This window comes from Drosophila subpulchrella, chromosome X (assembly GCF_014743375.2).
Source record: "Drosophila subpulchrella strain 33 F10 #4 breed RU33 chromosome X, RU_Dsub_v1.1 Primary Assembly, whole genome shotgun sequence".
Classification (NCBI taxonomy): Eukaryota; Metazoa; Arthropoda; class Insecta; order Diptera; family Drosophilidae; genus Drosophila; species Drosophila subpulchrella.
The window spans coordinates 21,281,212-21,304,232 of NC_050613.1; the positions used below are offsets into that span (position 1 = coordinate 21,281,212).

Here is a 23,021-nt window from a genome sequence, read left to right on the forward strand (position 1 = left end):
CTTAAGCGAAAAGCCCATGGCCCGAAGGCATTTGGTTTATTTATGGCAAATCCAATTTGAACAGCGGCAAACACTGTATGCCATTATTGTGGCCTTATTCATGGGCTCTCGATCTTTTGTTAAGTTTCCTTGTTTCTTTTGCTTTTTTTTCGGGACAAGTTGTTTTCCACGCCGATCAAGGTGAGGCAGAAGCCCAAGCCAAACAAATCCAGTTAAAAAAGAGGAGAAATCCGGCTTGGCAAGTGAGTGTTTGACAGCACCTAACATTCCGCCCATAAAACATCTGTATCCGGAGGGGGCGTGGCCAGGTCCCCGGTGTGCCCTGTCTGTCAATGCATGCAAAATGCAAACAATTGAGTTGCCAGGAGGAAGGAGGAAGGAGGAGTCCAGGGATGGGTATTGGCTGAACCTGGGCACACCTGGCGGAGTGGAGCGCGTTATTGAAAATGATTTTTTAATGTGGCACTGACATGGTGCTCCGTGCTCCGTGTTCCATCCTTCAATTCGCCTCCAACCAACGCCACCGTGTGGCAAATCATTTTGTGGCAACTTTCTATTTGCATTTTTTCGCATCCTTGCCTTGTTTGCCTTGTTTTCATTTAAGTTTTCGCCACGCCTTGGCATTCCAGTCCACTTCTCTTCCGCCAAACGCTGCGTATACGTAACTTGAAGCCTGGTCACGCGGCGTATACGTAGTTTTTGCTTTGTTTTTTCTTTTACCTGACGTGGGTATGCAACATTTATATATATATATGTATGTATTTTTAGTTAACTTCAAAACCCAGGCATTCAATGACGGAACCCCAACACACACACTCGGCCTTCGCCCCAACATGTTGACATTGAAATTGTAAAAATAATTTCCCATACGCCCCGTTGTACAGCGGCAGAGGAACTGAAACTGAAACAGAAACAGAAACAGAAACACAAACACTAACACTAACGGGGGCATTAGGGCCAAAAAGGCCAAGCGCTGTGTTATTGTTGCCCCCGACTGGTCCTGCGGCTTTTCCGTTTTTCCCTGGCTTTGTTTTGCGCCCCGTTTTCCTCGAACTTTTGTGTCGCCGAGTCCTTTCAGTCAAATGGCCAGAAAGCAAACACAATTCAAGGTGCCAGCCGAGAGCAGGCCATGGTTTATATGGTATATGCCATATGATACACCGATAAAAAACAAAACTGATAAAGAATATTACTCGTTTTGATGAACTATCTCAGGTGATATTTGCCACATCAAGTTAGCATTGAGAAAGAAAACACAAAACTGTCACATAAAAAAAAATATTAAACGTTTTTAAGGATAAGAATGATATTTTTAGACCTAAGAAACCATTAAATCTTGATACTTTTCGTCAACTGTATAGTGTGGGCCTGTACAGCCTGGCCCTGCGTGTCCACATGTTTAAAGTCCGCAGTCGACAATGGCTGACCTACCCAGCGGGTTCTGTTCCAATTCTGTTACACTGCCTCACTGGGGGCCATGGGCCATCCCCATTATGGGATAAGCTGATACGCACCGAGCGGTAATGCCGTGTAATTACGACTGCTCTATGGCAACCAACTGTTATACACAGTGGCTCGATTGCTCAATCGGATTCAGTTGGCTTTTGTCTGCGCTGCTCATTTGATTATGGAGCAACTGAAACCACACAGTTTGCCAGCTGCTCTGCTCTGCTCTGCTCTATGGCTGTGTGCTTAGGGACATCCGATATGGCAAAGCTCCTTTATTAAATCAATCTCGATGGTAAATTAACTGAGTTGCTTCAGCCGGACTACAAGAGATTTTGGTTCTATTCAGATTTATCTCTGTGAGGCAAACAGGAGTTGGTAATAATGCCCCTTCGGTTGGCTTTGGCAAAATTATTATTTTATTAGTTTGCTGCACAAATTTATTCAAAAGGCATGCCATGCTGCAGAATAAAATTCAAACTAAAAGCCTTTGTAAGTGGATCTCACTCAAAGCTATTCATGTATACAAAGGATATCCGAAAACAATGCAGTTCAAAACAGGAAAATAATTAGGATTAGGTAAGCAAGGTAAATCAGAGATTCCGTATTTCTATTTAAATTAAAGGACTTTGTTTAAGAACTCTTAAAGTAATAAGACTTCTAAATAGTTTCCTTTAAAATGAGATAGCACTGAAAAGACGTTCAATTGTGTTGGTAAAACCTTGAATAAACGTATACAATTTACTGAGTGTAGAGAGAACTATTAGCCAGATTCTTAGCCCTGAACTGGTGTAGTTTTGGTTTCAGTTGTAATAGCTCCGCTGTTATACATGCCCATTTTGGCGGGTCTACAAAATGGCCCAACCACATGCCAGGGCACCACAATCTGGGAAGTTTCGCATAGTCAGCCAACCAAATTCCCCGGCACCACCCAGAAACCACCCAACCAAACCCACTGGCCTGGGGCCTCAGCATCCCCAAACGGGCCGCACATACATCACCTTTAATGGGCATTATGTGTAAGCAAGCATTTAACTCTAAATGTCCAGTAGCATTACAAACAATTGAATTAGGCAAGCCACCCACTGGACCAACACCCACTGGAGCACCACCCACTGGACCGCCACCCACGGAACCATCACCCACCCCCACCGCTGGACCTTTCCAGGTCCCAAATCCCCTCGCTCTTGGCGGTGCACAATTTTGCAGGCATTTAAGCGAGCGGCTTAGCTGGCAAAACGGGCCCATTTGTTGTCTCTTTTATCTGTCAGGGTGTGCGGGTGTGTATCCATTTGGGCCTGGCCAACTATATTTAGCCATATCACAGATGAGAAGAGTGATGATGATGAGAAGTGGGAAGTGGGCCAATAGGGGATCTGCCGGATCTGGGAAGGTGGGGGGGCTAAACTATTTAGCGACTAAACTACTTTTTGCCAGCTCAGTGAGTTTCAATGCGGCCATTATGGAGCGTCTCGTAAATATAGTTCAGTTCGGTTCGTGTCCTTCAACGGTGAGTGGCCAACCTGTTCAGCTGTTTAGTTGTTCATCTGCTCACCTGTCAGGGGCATCATCGCAGCCTGATGATGAGGATACAGATGGAGGAGGACGGGCAGGATGCAGGTGCGGATGGGTCAGTGGCAATTACAAGGGGCGCCTCTGGTGGCTCAAATGATTCGCAAACTATTCCAGCCGGTGCAATTATGCACAAACAACAACAGCCACTGTGCAATTGACTCGCTGCGGGATGTTTGTGCAGCTCTCGAAGCGACGTGTCTTTTTAAAACCCCATCCCCTACACTCGGAAAAAAAGCTACTTTAAATAAAACTCTCCATAAATTTAACCATTGCTGCTGAATTTCAATATTTATGTATATTTTGGTAATCAACCATCATTCATGGTTGACCACATTTATTTTTAGCCTTTATGGGTCTTGGAATGCTAGCCTCGGTAATTTGACAGAATATTTTACACATAAGGGTGAAGCTTTTAACTTTACCTTATTTTTTCTAAGTGACCCCGCTGAGTTTGCTCTTAAAGCGGATGCAACTGAGGCGCTGACAGCGCATAATTAGCGCATAGTTGGTCCGTAATCGGCCGAGCAGCAACTTAACAGGGCGCTGTGAGAAGCGCGGAGAGAGGCGCCAAAAACACTCCTCTTAATTGAGCGATCAGCGCCGGATGATGCTGCGAAATCAATGCAAGAAACGGACGCACAGCAAAAGCAGAGGGTTCTTGCTTATCAAGCAAGGAATGCCCAGCACACACACACACACACACACGTGATACAAAGTGAAACACTTGGGGGGAAAGTGCTTTTGGGGATATTCAATTACAAGCCTTCCTAATTAACGTTCTGGTCCGCGGTTGCGTGGCCCTCGCCCAGTCACTTAATGAGATTTTCCACCAAATGAGCTTACAGGCTCCCCAAACTCAGATCCAACCAGCCAGCCCCCCCATTCCCATGGCCCCTTTCATATCGAGTTGAGTGTAGTTAATTGAATTTAGATGCGATTTATGCCTGCAAAGTGCAATTTTGGGCATGGAGAATTTTTGAAAGGCAACCAGCCACTCATCAGCAAGTCTCATTTATCATTATTAATCCAGAGTTTCCGCGAGTTTTGAAAGCCATCGCAAGGCACATGTAATTTAACTCATTAGCCCGGGCAAACATCGAGGGGATTGGCTGTTTTTTTTTTTTACTCTCTGGGTTTCTTTTTTATTTGGGGTGTTTTTTGGGGTAGATGGGTCAACATTTTGAAGCCCGACACCGCAAGGCAAACACAGGCAAATTAATTAATTTCCATTTGAATTGCAGAGCAAGCGGGGATCCACTGAAATTGAAACGAAACCAAAACAAGAAACCAGCGCAGGGCACAAAATTGATATAAAAATGGAAGAGTGGAGTGAAAAAATGATATAAATAAATATAAACATGTTGGCCAAGAGCAGTTTGGGCAGCCGGACAAAAGGACAATAAAGCGCTTTTAATTAATTTCTTTCGCGGCCAGCGTCAAGGTGAAGCCAAACAAAATGTTCGAGTTGAAAATGTGTTGGCGTGATTTATTTGCGTAGGAGGAAGCCAGTGAGTGAGTGCAAAAACTGCATGCAAATAGCCAAATTTGCCCGTTTTGCGAAATGTTTAAGGTGCGACTCCCCCCGGCCCTGGCCACGCCCATCGGGGGCTTGACATTAATGGAGAGTACGCCCCCCCCGCTCAACCACCGACCCCCCTCGATTTCCCTTTGCTGCGGCGTGGGCGGGGCCTTCGCTTGTGGTGGCTCGAAGGTTTGAAGGCTTTTCATGCCATCAACGGAGGGGAAAACGGGGCAATGGGGCAACGGGTCGGATGGAAATTGCGTGCAGGTGAAGTAGATGGTGGGCGTGGTCAGCTGCCCTTTTCTGGCCACTCTCTGAAATCCCCATTCTCAATTATACAGGAAAATGTTCTCCTAAAACATGAGAGCCGAAGATCAGAAACCTGAGAATAAAACTCAAGCCCCACAAATCACTAGGGTCATTTAAGGTGCCCAAAAGTATGCAACAATATATTTTCAACTGTGAAAAACAAAAAGTTCTTCTAAAAATTTAAGAACCAACGATCAAACACCAAGTAACTATACTCAAGACTATTTTGAAATGTTTATAAGACAATCGGGGGTGCCACATAAATTCCTAGTGTGATATAAGGGGTCTAAAAGTATGCTACAATATATTTTAAACTCAGAAAAACCTATGAATTCAATCGAAAGCGAGCGTCCTTTATTCACTGCATGCTTTTAGGCATCCCCTAGTGATATTTCTTTTTAACTGCTACCTTTTAAACTTGAAGCTTAGATGTTGCTAAGCTAAACCCATCTTAAAGCCATCGAACGACACTCCAAACACACATCCATTCATCCAATTCGTTAGCTGCGGGCTCTTCAGCTTAATTACGATTTTATTGGATTTTATACTCAGTGAAGCCTGCGGCGCGAACGGGGGCAGAAACATCAAAAACATTGCCACCGACGTAAATTAAGCATAATAAATAAATTACCATAATTATAAAATGTGTGAGCGGCAGCAGAAAAAGGCGACATCGTATAAATGCGTTGGCGAGAATTACATAAAATATCAACGCGAGCAAATATGCAAAAAAAAAAAAGGAAAACGTAAAAAAATTAAATAAAATTAAAGTAAAAACGGCATAAAGAAAAACCGAATGAAATGAAATGGAACGAAACGAAAAACGCGAAAACGAGAAAACGAAATGCAAATAAAAAACCAATACAATATTTGTCATTTACATACATCATACATGGGTGGGGGGGATGAGTGTGTGTTATTTCGATTTATGTTGTGGCAACACAGCAACTGCAGGCGACAGCCGAGGACTCCAATCCGAATCCAAATCCTGGCGGCGGCAAGGAGTCAGGGTGAAATTTGCATGTCAGAATCAAATGCGACAGTTTTGACAGCTTGCCGGGCTCATTATTTGCATACAGATGATCGTAATGACGCCGGCGATGAGTATGAGTATGGGTATGAGTATGAGTGTGAGTGCGAGTGTGAATCTGGGAATCTGGGGTCCTGACCTGACCCCACCCGAGCTGGCCTTAAACCACATACCAAACACATGACACTGGCTGAGCAAATGGTTAGAGAACCACTATTCAACTGCGACTGAAGACCTCAAGTGCAGACTTTGGCTTTATGAATGATTTATTTACAGAAACGAGAAGTCCCTAAACCAAGTTCGTTTTGAAAGCATTTATAAAAATGTCGAAAAGTATGCAGCAAATAATTTTCAATAGTGAAGCTTTGGTGGATTCCTAACCAAAGGTGGAATTTATAATATCGCTGCATACTTTTAGACACTTTTATAAAAAAATTCAAAACCTTAGCGATTTCTTTGGCATTCTTCAAAAACTGTAAACTCAATTTTAAATGCCGAATGATAGAAAATTAAACTATCCATGCATTTGAGCTGGTAAAGCTTATGAACGTTAAAATTGCAGTTTTTACGATTGCAAAAGTGGTTTTGGAGATTTACCATGTTAAAATTACATCCCAAAATATAAAATCCAAAACTTAATGTTTTAAAAGATACCAAATATCAATATTAAACATTACAGCCATAATTTAAAATGTACAAATGTGGATGTATCTGTTCCATGGTTCGCCACATAATCGCATCTAAGGTTGGATGTAAGCTAACAGGATCATTATAATCCTATAATCAAAATCCGCACGCCAAGAACAGACATCAAAGCAGAGGTAATTTTATTACAAATCAATGGCAGAGACAGATTTCCCTAGGAAAAAAGAGAAAATGAATATAAAACACTCTGCCCGACTCCTCGGGCATTTGGTGTACATATCCTGATTAATATTCTCGCTCTTTAAATTTGAAATAAAAGCTGCAATCGGATTTATTTAAGCTGCTCCGAATCCGAATACATTTCTCCTTTCCCCGCAGCGGGCAAACAAAAGCAGACACATGGACAGCTGTTGGCTGTGATCTGATTTCATTTGCCCTGCCACATGTCGTACTCAATACATTTTCCTCGGGAAAAACTGCGGGGCCAATGCAATGTCAATATTTATGAACTATTATTGAACATTTGACGAAGCTGATGATTATGTTGCTGCTGCTGCTACTGAGGATGATGATGATGATGATGATGATGATGTAACAACAACAGCCAGCAGGAGCACGAGTTGAGCAGATGAAGTGGAGCTTACATTAGCCAGTGACTGGCAGAAGAAAAATTTAATTAAAAAGTTAAAGGAAATGGAACGGAGGCAAAATGTTGACTATGGAATGCCAATTTATGACAGCGACGACAAGGATGCCATGGCTTCGATACAGGATACACACATACGCATGGGTAATGAGAAGGGGAAGTCCCGCAAAATGCAAAAAGCGAAAATTAATGGAAAATTAATTAAGTGTCGTTTAATGTTGTCTCAATGTAAACGCTTTCAACGCAGCGCAAATTAAATTGTTGATGCCATACAGCAGGACCACTCAGCTTTTGCTCCCTTTTTTCCCCTCCGTTTGGTGGCTGCTTTTGATTTATTGGTTTTCCTTCTCCGGACTTAAAGTTCTTTTTTATATATACATATATATGCATATATTTTTTTATATGTTACCCAGTATTTTCTCGACTGCTGTAGGGGCTGCATTCTGGAGCCTCAGTCGAGCGTTAGCCAGGGCCATAAAATTACATTTCCCCCAACCACCCTTGACCACATGGCGTATGCGCAATCTCAACGAGGCAAGGAGCGGCCGAGCCACTTTTCCATATGCAAAGTGCAATGGAAATTGCAATTTTTCATGCGGCTTCCCTTTGGCTTTTCCCTTGCAATTCAATCAAATGCAAAATGTAAAAAAAATAGAGGGGGTGCGGTGAGGAATAGAGAGACACACTTACCTTCTTGCAGTAATCAAGCAAATCCATTTTATCACGCAAACATGTGGCGCCGGTTGTCTTCTTGCTGAGGTCCGTCACCCAGCGTCCCTCCTCGGATAGATATTGCGGCTGATAGATTTGTCCGGCCTCGCAGAGAACGGCTATCTGGGGTTCCCATCGTGGAGAAGCGGCCTGTAAAATAAAAAAAAAAATAGAAAAAAAAGGAGGTTAGTCTGCCATTCTGGTGGTCAATTGACTTCCGTTTTCAGCGGGAAGTAACAAGTTGTCACTGTCAGGAGGGGAATGGAGATATTTCAAAAAAAAAAAAGAATTCCCATTCCGAGCAATGCCAACAATGCGTATGCGTAATGTGTGATATGTGTACACAAGTATTTTGGTATCTGCTGTGTGAGGACGACGAGCATGAGACATCAAGAAAGCCAAAGACAAGACGGCAGCAAACAGCAGACAAAGACATGCCGAGGCACATTAATCATACGCCACATTGTACAGGCACAACCCACATTTCTAAGCACCCCCCCCCCCCCACACACACACGTCCGTGACAAAGCGATAAAAAATGATGCCACATCGTTTGGTAGATAGGCAGATACTGAACACTGAAATACTGTGAGATACTGTTGGTACCCGGCAGCCAAAGAACAATTAATGGCCGTCATTAGGGGGCGTCTATGGCGGTGGGGGCGTGGCAAGTGCTGAGTCCAGGCGATTGCTTAAATGCTTCATTACCACATGACAGGAGCAGCCAGCCATGTGGCCAACTGCAGGCCCCACCAGCGATGATGAATGTCCGGGCAAATTATGCATAACGATATCAATTGATACATTGATTGATTGACGAAAGTGCGAAAGGAAGGCAGGAGCAGGACCAACATCAGCAAAATATGCTACCAAACTTTAGGGAAACTGTTTGTTTTATTCATTATTGTTTATTTGATATAATGAATTAATCAATTTAGTTAAAAAAAATGTGGTTTCTAGAGTGTGAAGCTATCTTTGAATAGTTTAAAAAGGTGTCTAAAAGTATGCTATATAATTTTACTCTTTTAAAACAATATTATTTAGTGCTTTCTTCCATAACATTTTCATTTTCATTTGTAGAAAATATTTTTTGTATGCTTTTAATATACATTACAATTCTTATATATTTGTAGAAGAGCAGATTATCCTATTTCTTTATTTTTTCACTCAGTACAACGACACTTGAGGGTGCGCTGTAGAAATCATCAAAGGGATAATCACCAGAGACAATTGGAGAATCACTGCGAATGGGGAGCGGGATTAATGTGCAAAGGGATGGAGATTTCGAGCAGAATTTTGAGACAATGCCGGCGCTGATTGCAATCAAAGCGAGTTGCTCGCCGGCCCCAGCTTTTCACTCTCCAATTATGACCGGCAACAATGGTAGTTTTTCTGATCTGTGCTTTTCCTTTCAGCTAGCTAAAATCCCGAGGCTTAAGTCCCAGGGTTTTGTTTCAATTTTTTCGCGCGCGCGCGCTCACAAATAAAGTAGAGCAGACATTTCCGCCTCCGATTTTGCACAGCCTCCGCCTTTCAAAGCGCAAATAAAATCCAAAAAAAAGTCAGATACACCGAAAAATTAAAGAAACTAAAAGGAAAGGTACAAAACTAAAATAAAAGCTCAAAATCGCATATGAATATCGGATATAAAAGTCCCACAATCAGATATAAAACTCTGAAAATCAGCTGTAAAGGTCTGAAACTCATAAATTCATTTTTAATCCCCTCTGAATGATTCCGTATCTTTGAAAGCCTTTCAAATGAATGCGAAAAAAGTGTCGATAGGTCTAACAGCATTAAAATATTTCTGAAATTTAATTTCTGCTGCTCGACAGCCCTCCAAAATGAATGCGATAAACATTGTGTGTCCCACTTAAAATGATTTCCAACTTCAAATGCATTTACCCCAGAGAAGGGAATGTTGCAAAGTGATTAAACGGAAACTTTCCCTATCGCCGGGCACTCGATTTAATGATGCCCTAATGCATTCATAAATACATAAAGCTCTGTTCCACAATATAATTATTGATCGGAAACCCTGGGAATTCGACATCCCCCCCCACTCACACACACACACTCAAAGAGCAAAGTGCATTGAGTGGATATTCGCAAGTAACGGATACTTGTAAAACTTCATTAAAGCCGACTTCCGGTTGCCAAGGCAGCAGCTGAAATATGCATTGTACCCACGGGCCATTTTCCATTTTCCAGCCAGCCAACCTAGCCCCCTGTTGAATTTTCTTCGCCCCTCGGTTGTTGTCAGTCGAGCAAAAGTGATGTGATGTGATGTGTTTGTGTGTGAGCTCAACTATTTCAAAAGTAATTAAGTTGGCAAAAAGGCGCCAACGCAGCTTGGGCTTAGCTTTTGTTTGTCAGTTTTCGGGGGCTAAAAGCAGGGGGAAAAATGGTGGAAATTGTTGGGTTTCGGCAAAAAGGGTGAAAGGCTGAAAGGGTGAAAGGTTGAAAGGGGGCGGGGTAGGTGGAAAACCCAGTGACAGAGGCAGGCCAGCAATTTTTCCAGGCAATCTAATAATTCAACCAAAAGCAACCACACACGCACACACTTTTCGCATGGCCAATGCCCTTTTGCAGCAATGTGTGTGTGTGTTGTGTGTGTGAGTTGTGTGTGTGTGTTTGTTTATGCAGATTTTGTTTGGCTTTTGCCCGAGTTGGGACTGCACTTGTTGTTGTTGCTGCCCTGCCGTTGTGTTGTTTACACTAACACCAACAAAGGCATATGCCAAACAAGGCGTAAAGGGGGGTGGGGTTTTTCCAGGGGGGGGGGTTGGGCAATAATAATGTCGCTAGCCATGGCAACGCAATGTGCAAACAAAAACACAAAGACAAATTTGTAACAACTGTGGCGTTTTTTTTTTTTGGGGCTGAAAAAGGTATCCCCCGAAGAGGAAGAGCCCCATCTATACGTATGTGAAAGAGTGCATGTCCTGCGACAATTATGCGGAATATCCTCTTTTGGCCAAGCGAAAATAATGAGGATAGACAGGAGCAGCCATTAAACGCAGTTCAACCCACTTAATCCTGGTCTCGAGAGCGGAAGTACGACATTAACGACACAGAAACAAGGCATCACCATTTAAGTTGGCAGTGTTGTAAAATAGGGAAATATCAAATATCAAAATGATTAAAGAGTTACCACTCAAGCACTTAGATATCAACATTTATAAAAGTGTTTCAAATGAATACAACGATGAACAGTTTCACAGCATTCTTTCATTTTAAAACACTACAGGTTTTATAACATTCAGAAAATTAGTGTTCAAGTTGGAAGTGTTGTAAAATAGGGAAATATCAAATATCAAATGGATTAAAGAGTTACCACTCAACCACTTAGATATCAACATTTATAAAAGTGTTTCAAATGAATACAATGATGAATAATTTCACTACTTTCTTAAAATTTTAAAACACTAAAGATTATATAACATTCAGAAAATTAGAGTTTATTCATAGTTTTTCAACACTTTAAATACTGATCAAACAGTTCCCATAGAAATAAATAAGGAAACATTTCAACTATTTTATTTTAGGCATATTTACTAAAGTTTTGAAAAAACCAGATAGTTCTCTACATTCAAAGAATTAATTTTCTTTGTTCTTAATTATTTTTAAAACGTTTTTCAACACTACTAAATTGGTTTATCAAAGTGTACCAAATGCATGTTAACTGAACCCTTAATCGGGTTTCATATTATTGATTGATGAATATATTGCTCCCGAAATAAAATGACTTTAATCATTTATGGGTTTCCAATTAAAAATCTAAGAAATGCCAGGACAACGACCAACTTGCAATTTGAAATTCAACCTGAAAACACCTAAAATGCGGTTATTACCATGCTAACAAGTTGCCTCGGGTTGCACATTGCGGCTGAAATTTGCATCCTGCCCGAAATAGACAATTTCGCCGCTGAAAATTGATGAGGCCCTTGGCCATAATGATCGAAGAAAGTAATGCGGAGATGGGGCAAATCAGAAGCCGCCAAAGTGACAGGCGACAAAGGGAAATTGCAGCAGCACCTGGGTGTTAATGGGGTGGTGTCAGAGGTGGACTCACGGGAAAATTGAGTGGGGGGGGGGGGGGGGGGGGTCGTCAGGGGGATGGCCGAGTGCAACAGCCAAAACGCTGCCACTTGCGGCCACGCCCACCGACCAAATCCGCCCCAGCTTCCGTCTGCTGCTGTCGTTTCACTTCCTCTTTTCTCGCGCTCTGGTGAAAGGCAATCATGGTGGAAAACCACCGCCCAACCCGCCGGAAAAGCCCCCCCCTTTTCATCCGTGCACTGTTTGCTGAACAAGCTGAAAGGGCGACAAATTGTAATCAAATGCACGCATGAGTGTGTGTGTGTGTCCTCCGCCTTGCCACAGAAAAGGGGCGTGGCCATGCGTACGTGTGTGTGTGTGTGCGACAGGTTTTTGCTTGTTGCCCGGCCAAAAAGAGCGAAAAAACATGGTTAATCGGAGGAAAAAGGGGGGGCATGGGTTTTGGAAAATAGTGGAAAGCCATTGATTAACCTGCTGGGCGTAGAGTCAAACGGTGTACTCCCATTTGCAGCTTGCAGCTCATAAACTTGCCAAGTAATTGCAGTTTCGATCAGGGGGCCCAGAGTATGCAGCAGGAAATGGGGACACCGGAAAAGGCGGGAAAACCTGTTTCGAAATGAGTTTGCAGCCAGAGATTCAAAGTGAACTCCTGAACGAAAAATCTCTATCAATAGAGATTTAATTGGGGGTGTAATAGAAGTCACTGCCTACTTTTTGACATCTTTATAAGTTACGAGTGTGTACTAAATGTGATTTCTTTAACAATAATGGATAGGGTCACTTGAGCAAAATTCCATTATAACTCAAGTCAATACTACAGAACAACAGATGGTCAAATATTTGGAATCCTTAGCCTAATTGGCTTGAACTCTGTATTGATTCTTAAAATAGAAAAAAATATATTTTTGAGACCTCCTCAAATGCAATAAAAATCCCAACTATCAAGCAAGCCATGAATTCAAATGGAATTCATTTTCCGACGATCAAGTAGCCTGAGGACTTGCTAGCACACCAGTTTGCCATACATTCCCCATCCTGAGCTCAGTCATCATTCGAAACTTCTACCGGCAACATCGACTTGAAACGAAATATTTAGACTTTTACAAAATGGGAAACTTAATAAAATTCATAAGAAAAATTTTTAAAAAAAACTACTCGGCAAAACAAACACCAGACATCGATGAGATTTCCGGTGAATTTGAACCGGCTTACGTAGAGACCAAGTTGCGACGTCAGTATTTACAGACCATGGTGGATAGTCTACCGATTTCAGTTCAGAGCAAGTTAGTGATTATGAAGAATCTACAGCTGGAACAGCTGTGTGTCGATAAGAAATTCTACGATGTCGTCTTCGAAATGGAGATAGACCTTAATGCCAGCAGCGGGGAGATGTATCGCAAGCGTAGGGCCATTATCGAGGGTACCTGGCAGCCACCCGATACGATGCCCAATTACAAGGTGCCAGATCCATTGGAACCGAATGCGGCAGCCCATTTTCGTGAGACCTTGGCCAAGTTCAAGTCGGTGCCGCCCCAGACCAAGGGCATTCCCGATTTCTGGATAACTGTGTTTCGTAACACGTGCATCGCCGAGATGGTCCAGGAGCAGGATGTGCCAGCCTTGCGCTTCCTGGTCGATATATCGATACATTACGGCAAAAAAAAGGTAGGGTTTCAATTGGTTATCTAGGAAAATTTCAATCCCAATCCCAAACTCTCTCTTCTTGTCACAGCCCTCATTCATGTTAAAGTTCCATTTTGCCAAGAATCATTTTTTTAAGGACTCGGCTCTTACCAAAACGTACTTCCTAAAGACGGGCATCGATAATAGGGATCCGTTCTCCTTTGAGGGTCCCCAGATAACCCACTGCCGGGGCTGTGAAATTAACTGGGAGCCCACCATGAATCTCACCACCGAGGTGTGTGAGAAGAAGCAGCGCCATCGCGGCGACGGAGATAAGCGCATCATCTATGAGACCTATCTGTCCGATTCGTTTTTCAACTTCTTTAATCCACCGCTGATGAAGATGCACAAAGATGACGATAGCGAGAAGCATAAGATACTGCGTGCCGATTTCAAAATTGCCCAATATCTACGCACAAGGATCATACCGAAGGCAGTGCTCTACTTCACTGGTGATATTGTCGAGGCAAATTTCGTTCGTGATGAGGACGACACCACCGACGAGGACAGCGACGACGAGGACGAGAATGACTACTACGAGGAATACGACTTCTCCGATCCAACCGACGAATCATCGGTCGAGCCATCGATGTGATTCTTATATTTAATACGTTCTGTTCCATTTTTAATTTGGTTAAAAATGTATATATATTTTGGTACATCTATCTATGAGATATGAACTCGCAACTGAAAAGCATTAAAATCCAAGTATGTACATAGAAAAACTGTATAGAATGTTTTCATTGCAAGGACTAGTTTAGTATTTCTTTTATAAACCACAGTCAATTTGAACTTTCGATTTAAATACTTAAGTCATCTCTTGTGTCCTGGCCAAGAGTAGAGCGTTGAGCGTAGAAAGTGGAAAGTAGAAAGCCAAGAGCAAAGCAGACCGGCCAATAAGTACTTCGGGGGCTACTTATAATGGCCAAAGAGGGAGGGGAGCCGACAGAAACACAATTATGTTAATGTTTACTCGACCGTAATTAACTCAAATTTATGATATTTTAATTTCGCCCGAGCGGGACACTCGAGAGCGGCCAAAGTTGGAAAAGCTCGGGAGCAAATGAGCGATGAGGAAAATTGAGGAGGTTGTGGGGGGGTGGTGGTTTGGAAAAGCGGCAGCGAAACAAACAAAAGAAAATTGCGTTATAATAACACACGTAAAAAAGTTCCCCCATTCCCTGTCGCCTGTTATGCTTAATGCGAGTTGGAGACAAATAGAATTTTAATGCAAAATAAAACGCAAAATGCTTTCTCTCCTCTTCGGAGTCCCTGTTTTTTTAGTCCTTACTTTCTTTTTCCTATTTTTTGTTTGCTTTCTTTTTGTTTCTTTGGCAGTCGGCGACAGGCGAAGGAATAACAAATGCGTTTGCCTGATCGACGGGATAATTACAGTGCGTTTCATGGTCGAAAAGCGTGTCAAAAAAATAAAAAATTCCTGCAATAAATAAAAAAATGTAGTAAATAAAAATCTCAATGCCAAATCGACAGTTGAATATATTTTCATGACCTAAATATTTGATTGAAAATACAAGGCTCTCAGCACTCCAGGAATTTTACATCCATAATTCAGCCTTCTAAAAATATATTTTTAAAATGCAGTTTTCATGATTTATCTTTAGTGAGTGAGCTCTGCGATCGTTTTATGACCTGACAATTTTGAAACGCACTGTCCCTCAGTTGCAGGCAAGTTGGGCATTCAAATTATGCTTTGCATGTTAAATTTGCGGACCAACAGTCAGGCAGAAGAAATGAGCATGGGTGGAGTGGCAAGGGGGTTGGTTGGTTGGTTCTTTTTTTTTTTTTTTTTTTTTTTTTTTGGGAGGGGGGAGACCGAACACGTAGCAAGTGCAGATGAAAAAGCAGCAAAGAAAACAAAAACAAATTGTGAAAAATAGCCACAAGCTAGGGCTTTTAGGATATAGAGGGGGGCGGGCTCATGGGTGGCGCAGAGGGGGTGCCAACCTAAGTAGCGTGTCGCTTGAAGTAAGTCAAAGTTGGGAAATGAAATCGCCTTTCTTCTCTTTCACACCCGCGGACATTTTTTTTCTATTTTTTTGAAGCCATTGGCGAACTCCCACACACACACACACACACAAAGGCAGGGCTATTATTTATGAGTTTTCTACGTTCGCTGCTGTCTTTTGTGCATTTTCGCTTTTTGCCATTTAACTTTTTTGCCCATGATTTTCCTCTTTTTTTGCCTGTGTATGTGTGTGTTTTTTCTCGCTTCTCGTTTGTTTGTGGCTCAATTTCGAGTGTCAAAAAGCCTTGTTGTTGCTGTTTTGTTGATGATGACTCAGCGCACACAGAGGCGTAGGGGGTGGGCCTTCCAGCAGGGGTTAGTGTGGGGGGGGGGGGGGGGGTGGCTTAGAAAGGGGCATGGATTTTCGTTGGCCTGCTTTCTAGCCACTTTTTTGCTTTCTCTACTTTTCCGCTTGAAGCCCGAAACGTGCCTAAGTGAGTGTGTGTGCCCAGGCATATGTATGCGTTTAATTCCACTTGCACACACACACACACACACACACACAAACACGTACACGTACACGTACACTCGAATGCAGATCGAAAGAAGCAAAGACTGAAACTCGAAACTTTTTGGCCAAAACTTTTTGCAGCCAGTAAAACCCAAAAAACATTTCTTTATTTCATCTACATCTCTGTCACTTTCTCCCTCTCCCCCTCTCTCTCTCTCTGTCTCTCTCCCTCTTGCAGGTAAATCGGATGCTTTGACAGCACTCACTCACCCACATTTACACACAAACACACGGACACTCTCACACACACACACACGCATGCAAATTGAAATTAATTTTGTGAAAAGTGCCTGCAAGTATGCAACACAATTTTTCCAAGACAACTTTCCCCGCACGCGTGTCTCTCTGTGTGTGTGTGTGTGTATGTGTCTCTTTTTTCGCATCCCTGCCTGTATGTGTGTGGCACTATACTTTCTAATTGATGCTGCTGAAAGCACTTTTAATTACATTTGCGGGCGGCAGGACCTGCCCCCAGGTTGCAGGCCCGTGGCGGGGAAGGCCCGACCTAAAACTGAACTCAACTCAACTGAATTCGAGTGCCAGCGAATGCTCATCATCATTATCAGTGGCATCATTACTGGAATAGTTGGTACTATGGGAGCGAATAACAACTGCAGTAAATGTCACATTTTACAGAAGGGTTTTGAAAATCAATCAATGAAAGCACTACGGTTTAATGTTACCTTCAAAGGTCATCTTAGATATCCTAAAATGTGCTGTGAAAAAGGGGTAGTTGTCTTTCTAAATGAATTCATTGTATTTCTGAGCTTAAAACATATTGTTGCATACTTTTAGACACCTAAAATGATATATAAAAGCGAATGCTTATCATCATTATCAGTGGCATCATTACTGGAATAGTTGGTACTGTGGGAGCGAATAAAAACTGCAGTAAATGTCTCATTTTATAGAAGGGTTTCGAAAATCAATCAATCAAATCACTATGGTTTTGATGTTACTTTTAAAGGTCATCTTAGATATTCTAAAATGTGCAGTGCATAAAGGATAGTCGTCTTTCTAAATGAATTTATTGTATTTCTGAGTTTAAAACATATTGTTGCATACTTTTAGACACCTAAAATGATATTTAAAAGTTATTTGCAAGCCCGTCCTGAATTTTTTTTGTTCCAAAGGTTAATCAATTCCTTTTTGTTAGATTTGATTTTGATAATTTATAAACACCATAAAAAACAAAAGAGTTTCCTCAAAAACTTAAATAGCTGCTTCAAGAAACCTTATACAACACTATCACATTCCCAACACATCGGTATTCGATAGGAATTTGCGAATATTTATTGCCACCCCTAGGAAACTAACTATCATCAAATGAAAAGTCATCATCATCATCATCATCATCATCAAGCAGAAGCTGCAGGAGTTTCCCTTGGTTCCCAGCAGTTCATCATCCTTGCAATGGCATTTTCAATTTCAGTTTTTGCACTTTTATCGGAAACTGCATTTGGCCACTCGTCGCACCCGCCCACCTAATTGATTCGGCATGGCAATCTCCTGCAGGAGGTAGCTCTTCAATTATACAACTTTTGGCCCCAAAATGAAATTACTCAAGTTTGCTGCCTCGCTGCGATGCAGTCTGCACTCTGCATTCTACACTTTCCTTGCATATAATGCCTGATTCCCACTGACGCCTTTATCTATCCTTCATTTCTATTCTTTATTCTCGGTACACCCCAAATAATTTGGGTCACTCCAGTGGCCACTTTGAACGTCCTTCTCTCTCTTGTGCGGTTCATTATTCGTCGATTTGCTGCAGGTCCTTTTTGCCTCCTCCAGTCGTCTCATTTCATTTCATTTCACTTCATCTCATTTCATTTCGATTTTTTATTCAGCTAATTGAGTGCGAGCTGCAAAATGGCCAGGGAAATTGTGTAGGAGTGCGTTTAATGGCCCAAGATGACAATTGAAAACTCATTTGTTATGGCCTGATGTAGTTAATCGATGGTTTGCCTATTTGCCTCCTCCTTAAAAAATGGCAATGATTCATGGTAGAAAGTGGACAGAGAAGGAAAGACAAAAAAAAAGTAGAATAAGAGTCGAAAAGATGGAGAAATTACTTAATGTCCTTTGGTATATTACATTTGATGGTAAATGGACTGATGGCCATTTGCCAAAGGACTTCATTTGGTTTTCAAATTAAATGATTCCTTTGCGCAGCAAAGTAGTCTTAAGCTACCGAATTACTACCTAAATAATAACACTGCTTACCAATATATAATATGCATAAAATATATATGCACTCTGTACAAAGCTTAATTGGTAGAAATTGAATTAAAATGTGAAATCCACTCGGATCCCAAAAAAGTCCACCATCAAACCGCATTTGAGGTAATCAACTAAATTATCCACTAGTAGGGCCCCAAACTTCTACCACTATATCGCCCAATTTTTGGGCCAGCGGAAAACCGAAAAACAGAAATTCGAATTTGGGGGGAAATGGCAAATGGAAAACCCATGCGCAACGAAGTTAACTGAAAAATTAACGCTGAATCAGCAAGGCAATCAACAAAAATTACGCAACATTAATGCGCTTACAAGCAGGGATCAGCTGGGCAGAAATAAAAAGAGTCGGGGATTCGACTGCGGACCATATATATATGGTCCATATACGCATGGATGTATGTATGCTGTGGCCGTAATGAAAATGCTGGCTAACAACATTTTAATCCCGGCCACAAATTGCTGAGGCTTACAGCGTTCGTTCGATAATAAATATGATTAATTTTACACAAAAAGCCACAGAAACAAGGCCGGAAAGTGCATGAGCGAAAGAGACAAATGCGGCTGAATAGATAGAGATGGGCATAGAAAGAGACAGCTGAACTCTAATAAGTACAGTTGGCCACAAAACATTTTGGGGGCTAGAAGGGGGATAAAAGGGTATTTGGCTAAAATGCAATAAAGCTGCCAAACAAAAAAAAACTAATCAACAAATTATGGCAGGCAAGTGGTTTGGCCAGGAAATGAGAAAAGCAAAGGGAAAATAGGAAAAGTTGGAGAAAATTCAGTCGGGTTGGAAAAAGGGAGGGATAGATCAAGGTGGGGGGGAGATTGAGTGCTGCATTCTTTTGGGCGACCATTGCAATTCAATTAACTGTGAAAACTAATTAAGTGACTCCTGCCGAGAGCAGGCAGCCTCTATCCTTAGAAGCCTATGCATGTGTGCACTGAGAAAAATCGTACTGCATTGAAAAAAAGTAATAAAGAGATAATTAATACTATAACCATTTTAAAACTCTTTGGGAGTTAGGCTAAATATTTAAATAATCCTTTTTTGATGATATTACAAATGTTAAAATTCAATACTTCAGAACATTCCTCTTTTGTAGGGAAATATGATGTTTTAAAAAAAATTTTAGAAAATGAAAATGATTTCGATAGAGATTTTAAAACTATGTGCGATATTTTAAATCTTTTGTTAAGAAAATACAATGACTTAAAAAAAATGCTATCCAATTCTTAGATAAATGTCCTTAAAAGGGATTTTTTAAATGAAATTAGGGGAAAATGAAGCCTACCAATATTTTTTCTCACTGCAAGGATTGCACGAGTATATTGCTTGCATACTTTTTGGCATAACTTTTGGCCTGGCCTCGACAACAAATTGAAATTGGAAGCTCAGGCGATGGGAAGCCAAGGGAAGTGAGGGGGGGCGGGACTCGTGCGTGTTTCAAGATGGCGACTTCGACAACACTTGGAGCTAATGGCTTCGCAGCTCGGAGAAAGCGGAGAAAGGAGGAAAGTTTTCGTTCCCCCCCGACACCGACACGCTCCGACTGACAGCGACTAATTCCACTTGCCATCTTCCTCTCATGGCACCCAGCCACGCCCCCTATCCCCTATCCCCCGCCCCCTTCGTCCTTAACTCCTTTACTCGCATTCATTTTAATCGCACGAGCGTAAGCCAAACGGAAAGCTTTTTCAATTTGCTGCCATGCAGCAGCGGCAACAACAACAGCAGCACACACACTTACTGCCAAGATACTCAGATATTATGTATCCCACCTAGCCGAAAAGATACTTAATCATCGCAAGCCAAGTCCTGCATCCCAAGTCCTTCGTCCTTGATACTTGGGCTTCCCGCGCCGCGTGTGTGTTATCCGGTATTTAATAACCGAGCAGCTCGGGGCGGCAATAAGAACAACAATGGCGCAGCCAGCAACAAATTTGTGTGCATAATTTATGCCCTTTTAGAATAGAATATCCTCTTGCTGGCAGAAGCTCGAGCAGATTGAGGATTTCCAAGTGGGAAGCTGGGCGGGTGAGAGGTGGGTGGTGTTATGCTGGTATGGTGTGTGGCAGCCAGGATCCAGTAGCAATCAAGTTGTGAATGTACCTGCCAGATAGCAAAACTTCTCCGGTTTCAGCCATTCATGGGGGCCAAACAACAGGGCTTAAGTCCCTTGTCTTGCGAACTATGGCAAATAATGATGCAGTTCATGGACGAAGGTAAAAACATAGCTTGATATGGGAATATTCCGACATTCAATAGCCCCTTGATGTTCGGAAAAGCACGACTCCAATGCTTTATGGAAGCATTTATAAATTGGGTATATCGGGAGGTCTAAGAGAATGCAGTCTATAAGTCTGAAGGAGTTTAAAATATATATGGTTGCATACTTTTAGACACCTAAAAAGGCGATATGGGAATATTCCGACATTCAATAGCCCCTTGAAGTTCGGAAAAGCACGACTCCAATGCTTTATGGAAGCATTTATAAATTGGGTATATCGGGAGGTCTAAGAGAAAGCAGTCTATAAGTTTGAAGGAGTTTTAAAATATATGGTTGCATACTTTTAGACACCTAAAAAGGCGATTTCAAAGCCGTAGGTATTTTGTAATCCCAACACCATATCTTTTTCCTGCACCAGGTTCAGAAGGCCCCAAGTCCTTGCAAATGGAGGCCCTGTGTTCCACAAATCGTCATCACTTTCCCGCTGATTGATTGCCCATTGAGAACTGCAGTCCGCAGTGGATTCCATGTTGACCCATTTGCGATTAGGTCTAGTGCCGCCCCCCTTAAGACCCTGAATCGCTTTTGAACTACGGCATGCAGGATAATTGCTAGCACAACAACTGGGTGGGGAAAACAGTGGGGGAAAACAGTTGGAAAATCAGAGGGAAAGCCGGAGAAAATCGGTATGAAAAAGGATCAGACTGACTCCCCAAAAGCCGGAGACTGAGCTGGAAAATGAATCGCAGTCGCTTTGATAAGCGTCGATTTAAGGCGTCGGAGCATTTGGCACACTCATTACCAAAGGGGTTGGCCACTCACACACACACACACACTCAAAAGCACTCACCCACACACAAGCACACACACACAGACGCACACAGGGCTTAGGAGCACATTCACCAGATAAATGCCATGATTGAATGACGGAAGAAGGTGGAAAATGGGGAAAAATAGGGTTCGGCGGTGGGGGGGTGGTTGTGGAAAAAGAGTGAGCTACCTAGTTCATTAAATCAGCTTTTCCACCCGGTCCACCTCCGGCCCCGCAATACCCCGATTTTCTTCTTTGTGTAAAGTTGTATTCCGAATCTCTTTGCCTCGCTTTGCTTTCTTGTTACGTTTTTCTCATTATCTCGACCCGTTCTTTCTCTTTTATTTATTTTTTTTTCCCCCTTGGAGTCAATGAATGTGTGTTCATTCGAAACTGCAGTGGGAAAGTGGGCGGAGAAAGCGGGGGGGGGGAGGAGAAAGGGCGCCGTAAGGGCGTGACTTACGTGCATAAATTACAAACAGAAGCGAGCGCATTCCCCGCCACATGGGGCGTATGCGCAATTTGGCCAAAAAAAAAAAATGGGGAAAGGGTAAGGAAAAATGTTGACACCGACAAGGTGTTGGCAACACACACATACACACGCACACATGATAGACATGCAATTTAAACTTTTTGCCAGGAGAAGGATCCCCCCTTTCTCCGGGAGATTAGCGGACAGGGAGCGGGAAACTTATGCCATCCCCCTACTGCCAGGATGCGTATCGAAATAACTTAAAGTGATGGGCCAGGAATCACTGGCTTGAGTTCGGGTTGAGTGAGTACCGAGACATTTTAATTAAGTGCATCGCTCGGGGGTGGTACAAAAGCCGGATAAAGGAGCAGGGCATCGAAGCAGATTAATCGATAACAGCTGGAGAGGATTAAGCTGCATTATCAACTCTAATTGCTCATAAGTGGCTGGCCAAAGTCAGGAAGGTAGGAGGATTAAGCTCTCAAGACTTCACGTAATGGTTATCGTTTTGCACGCATAACTGCGAAGTCTATTGATATTTTCTAAAAGTTCTGAAGGTTTTTAAACAAAACATATTTAAAAGGGGGTTCGTTGATAGTTTATGAAATAGGTTCACCTAACTAATAGGTTTAAAAAATACCTACGAAGTAAATCAAGGCAGTTTATAGCTTGATTAATTTGCAACCAAGTACAGTCACCTCCGGCTTCTCAATGATTTCTGAAAATCGATAACAATCGATATGCAGCCCAAGCTTTTATGCTTTGAGCCTCGGAAAACGCGTGTTAATGGGTCACCAAAAAGGGGGCGTTTGCGCTTGCCTGTCACCAGGGGGCGTGGCTGTCGAAGGACTGCAATTACTTGAGCCGGAAATGTCACTTCCCTCGCATTCTTATCCCCATAAGCTCCTTATTTTCCTCGCGAAGCTCAGGGCAAATGAACTTTAATTAAATTCTCCATATGCCCCTGCGTAATTCTTTCTGCCCCTTTATATATTTTATTTTTATTTTTTTGTCCCCCTTTTCTGCTTCCTTGAGCAATGCCATTATAAAATGTGGTGGTAGGACCTTAAATGGATTTTGGGCGAGGCAAAAGTTTTACTTCA

At 42.2% G+C, this 23,021-nt stretch overlaps 2 protein-coding genes across 11 annotated transcripts in view; one reads left to right on the top strand and one right to left on the bottom strand.

Annotated features, from left to right (window-relative positions):
• Nucleotides 1–23,021, bottom strand: part of LOC119558336 (amyloid-beta-like protein) — a 57,259-nt gene that overhangs the window by 14,103 nt on the left and 20,135 nt on the right. For all 10 annotated transcript variants that reach the window (XM_037871797.1, XM_037871792.1, XM_037871799.1 and 7 more), the window contains exon 3: nt 7,864–8,034. In XM_037871797.1, coding sequence (XP_037727725.1) covers nt 7,864–8,034 — 171 coding nt within the window. The remainder of the gene's footprint in view (nt 1–7,863; nt 8,035–23,021) is intronic.
• On the top strand, nt 12,985–14,348 carry LOC119558337 (nucleosome assembly protein 1-like 1). Its single transcript, XM_037871800.1, has 2 exons — nt 12,985–13,611; nt 13,679–14,348. The coding sequence occupies exons 1-2, from the start codon at nt 13,054–13,056 to the stop codon at nt 14,222–14,224; spliced, it is 1,104 nt and encodes a 367-aa protein (XP_037727728.1). The 5' UTR covers nt 12,985–13,053; the 3' UTR covers nt 14,225–14,348.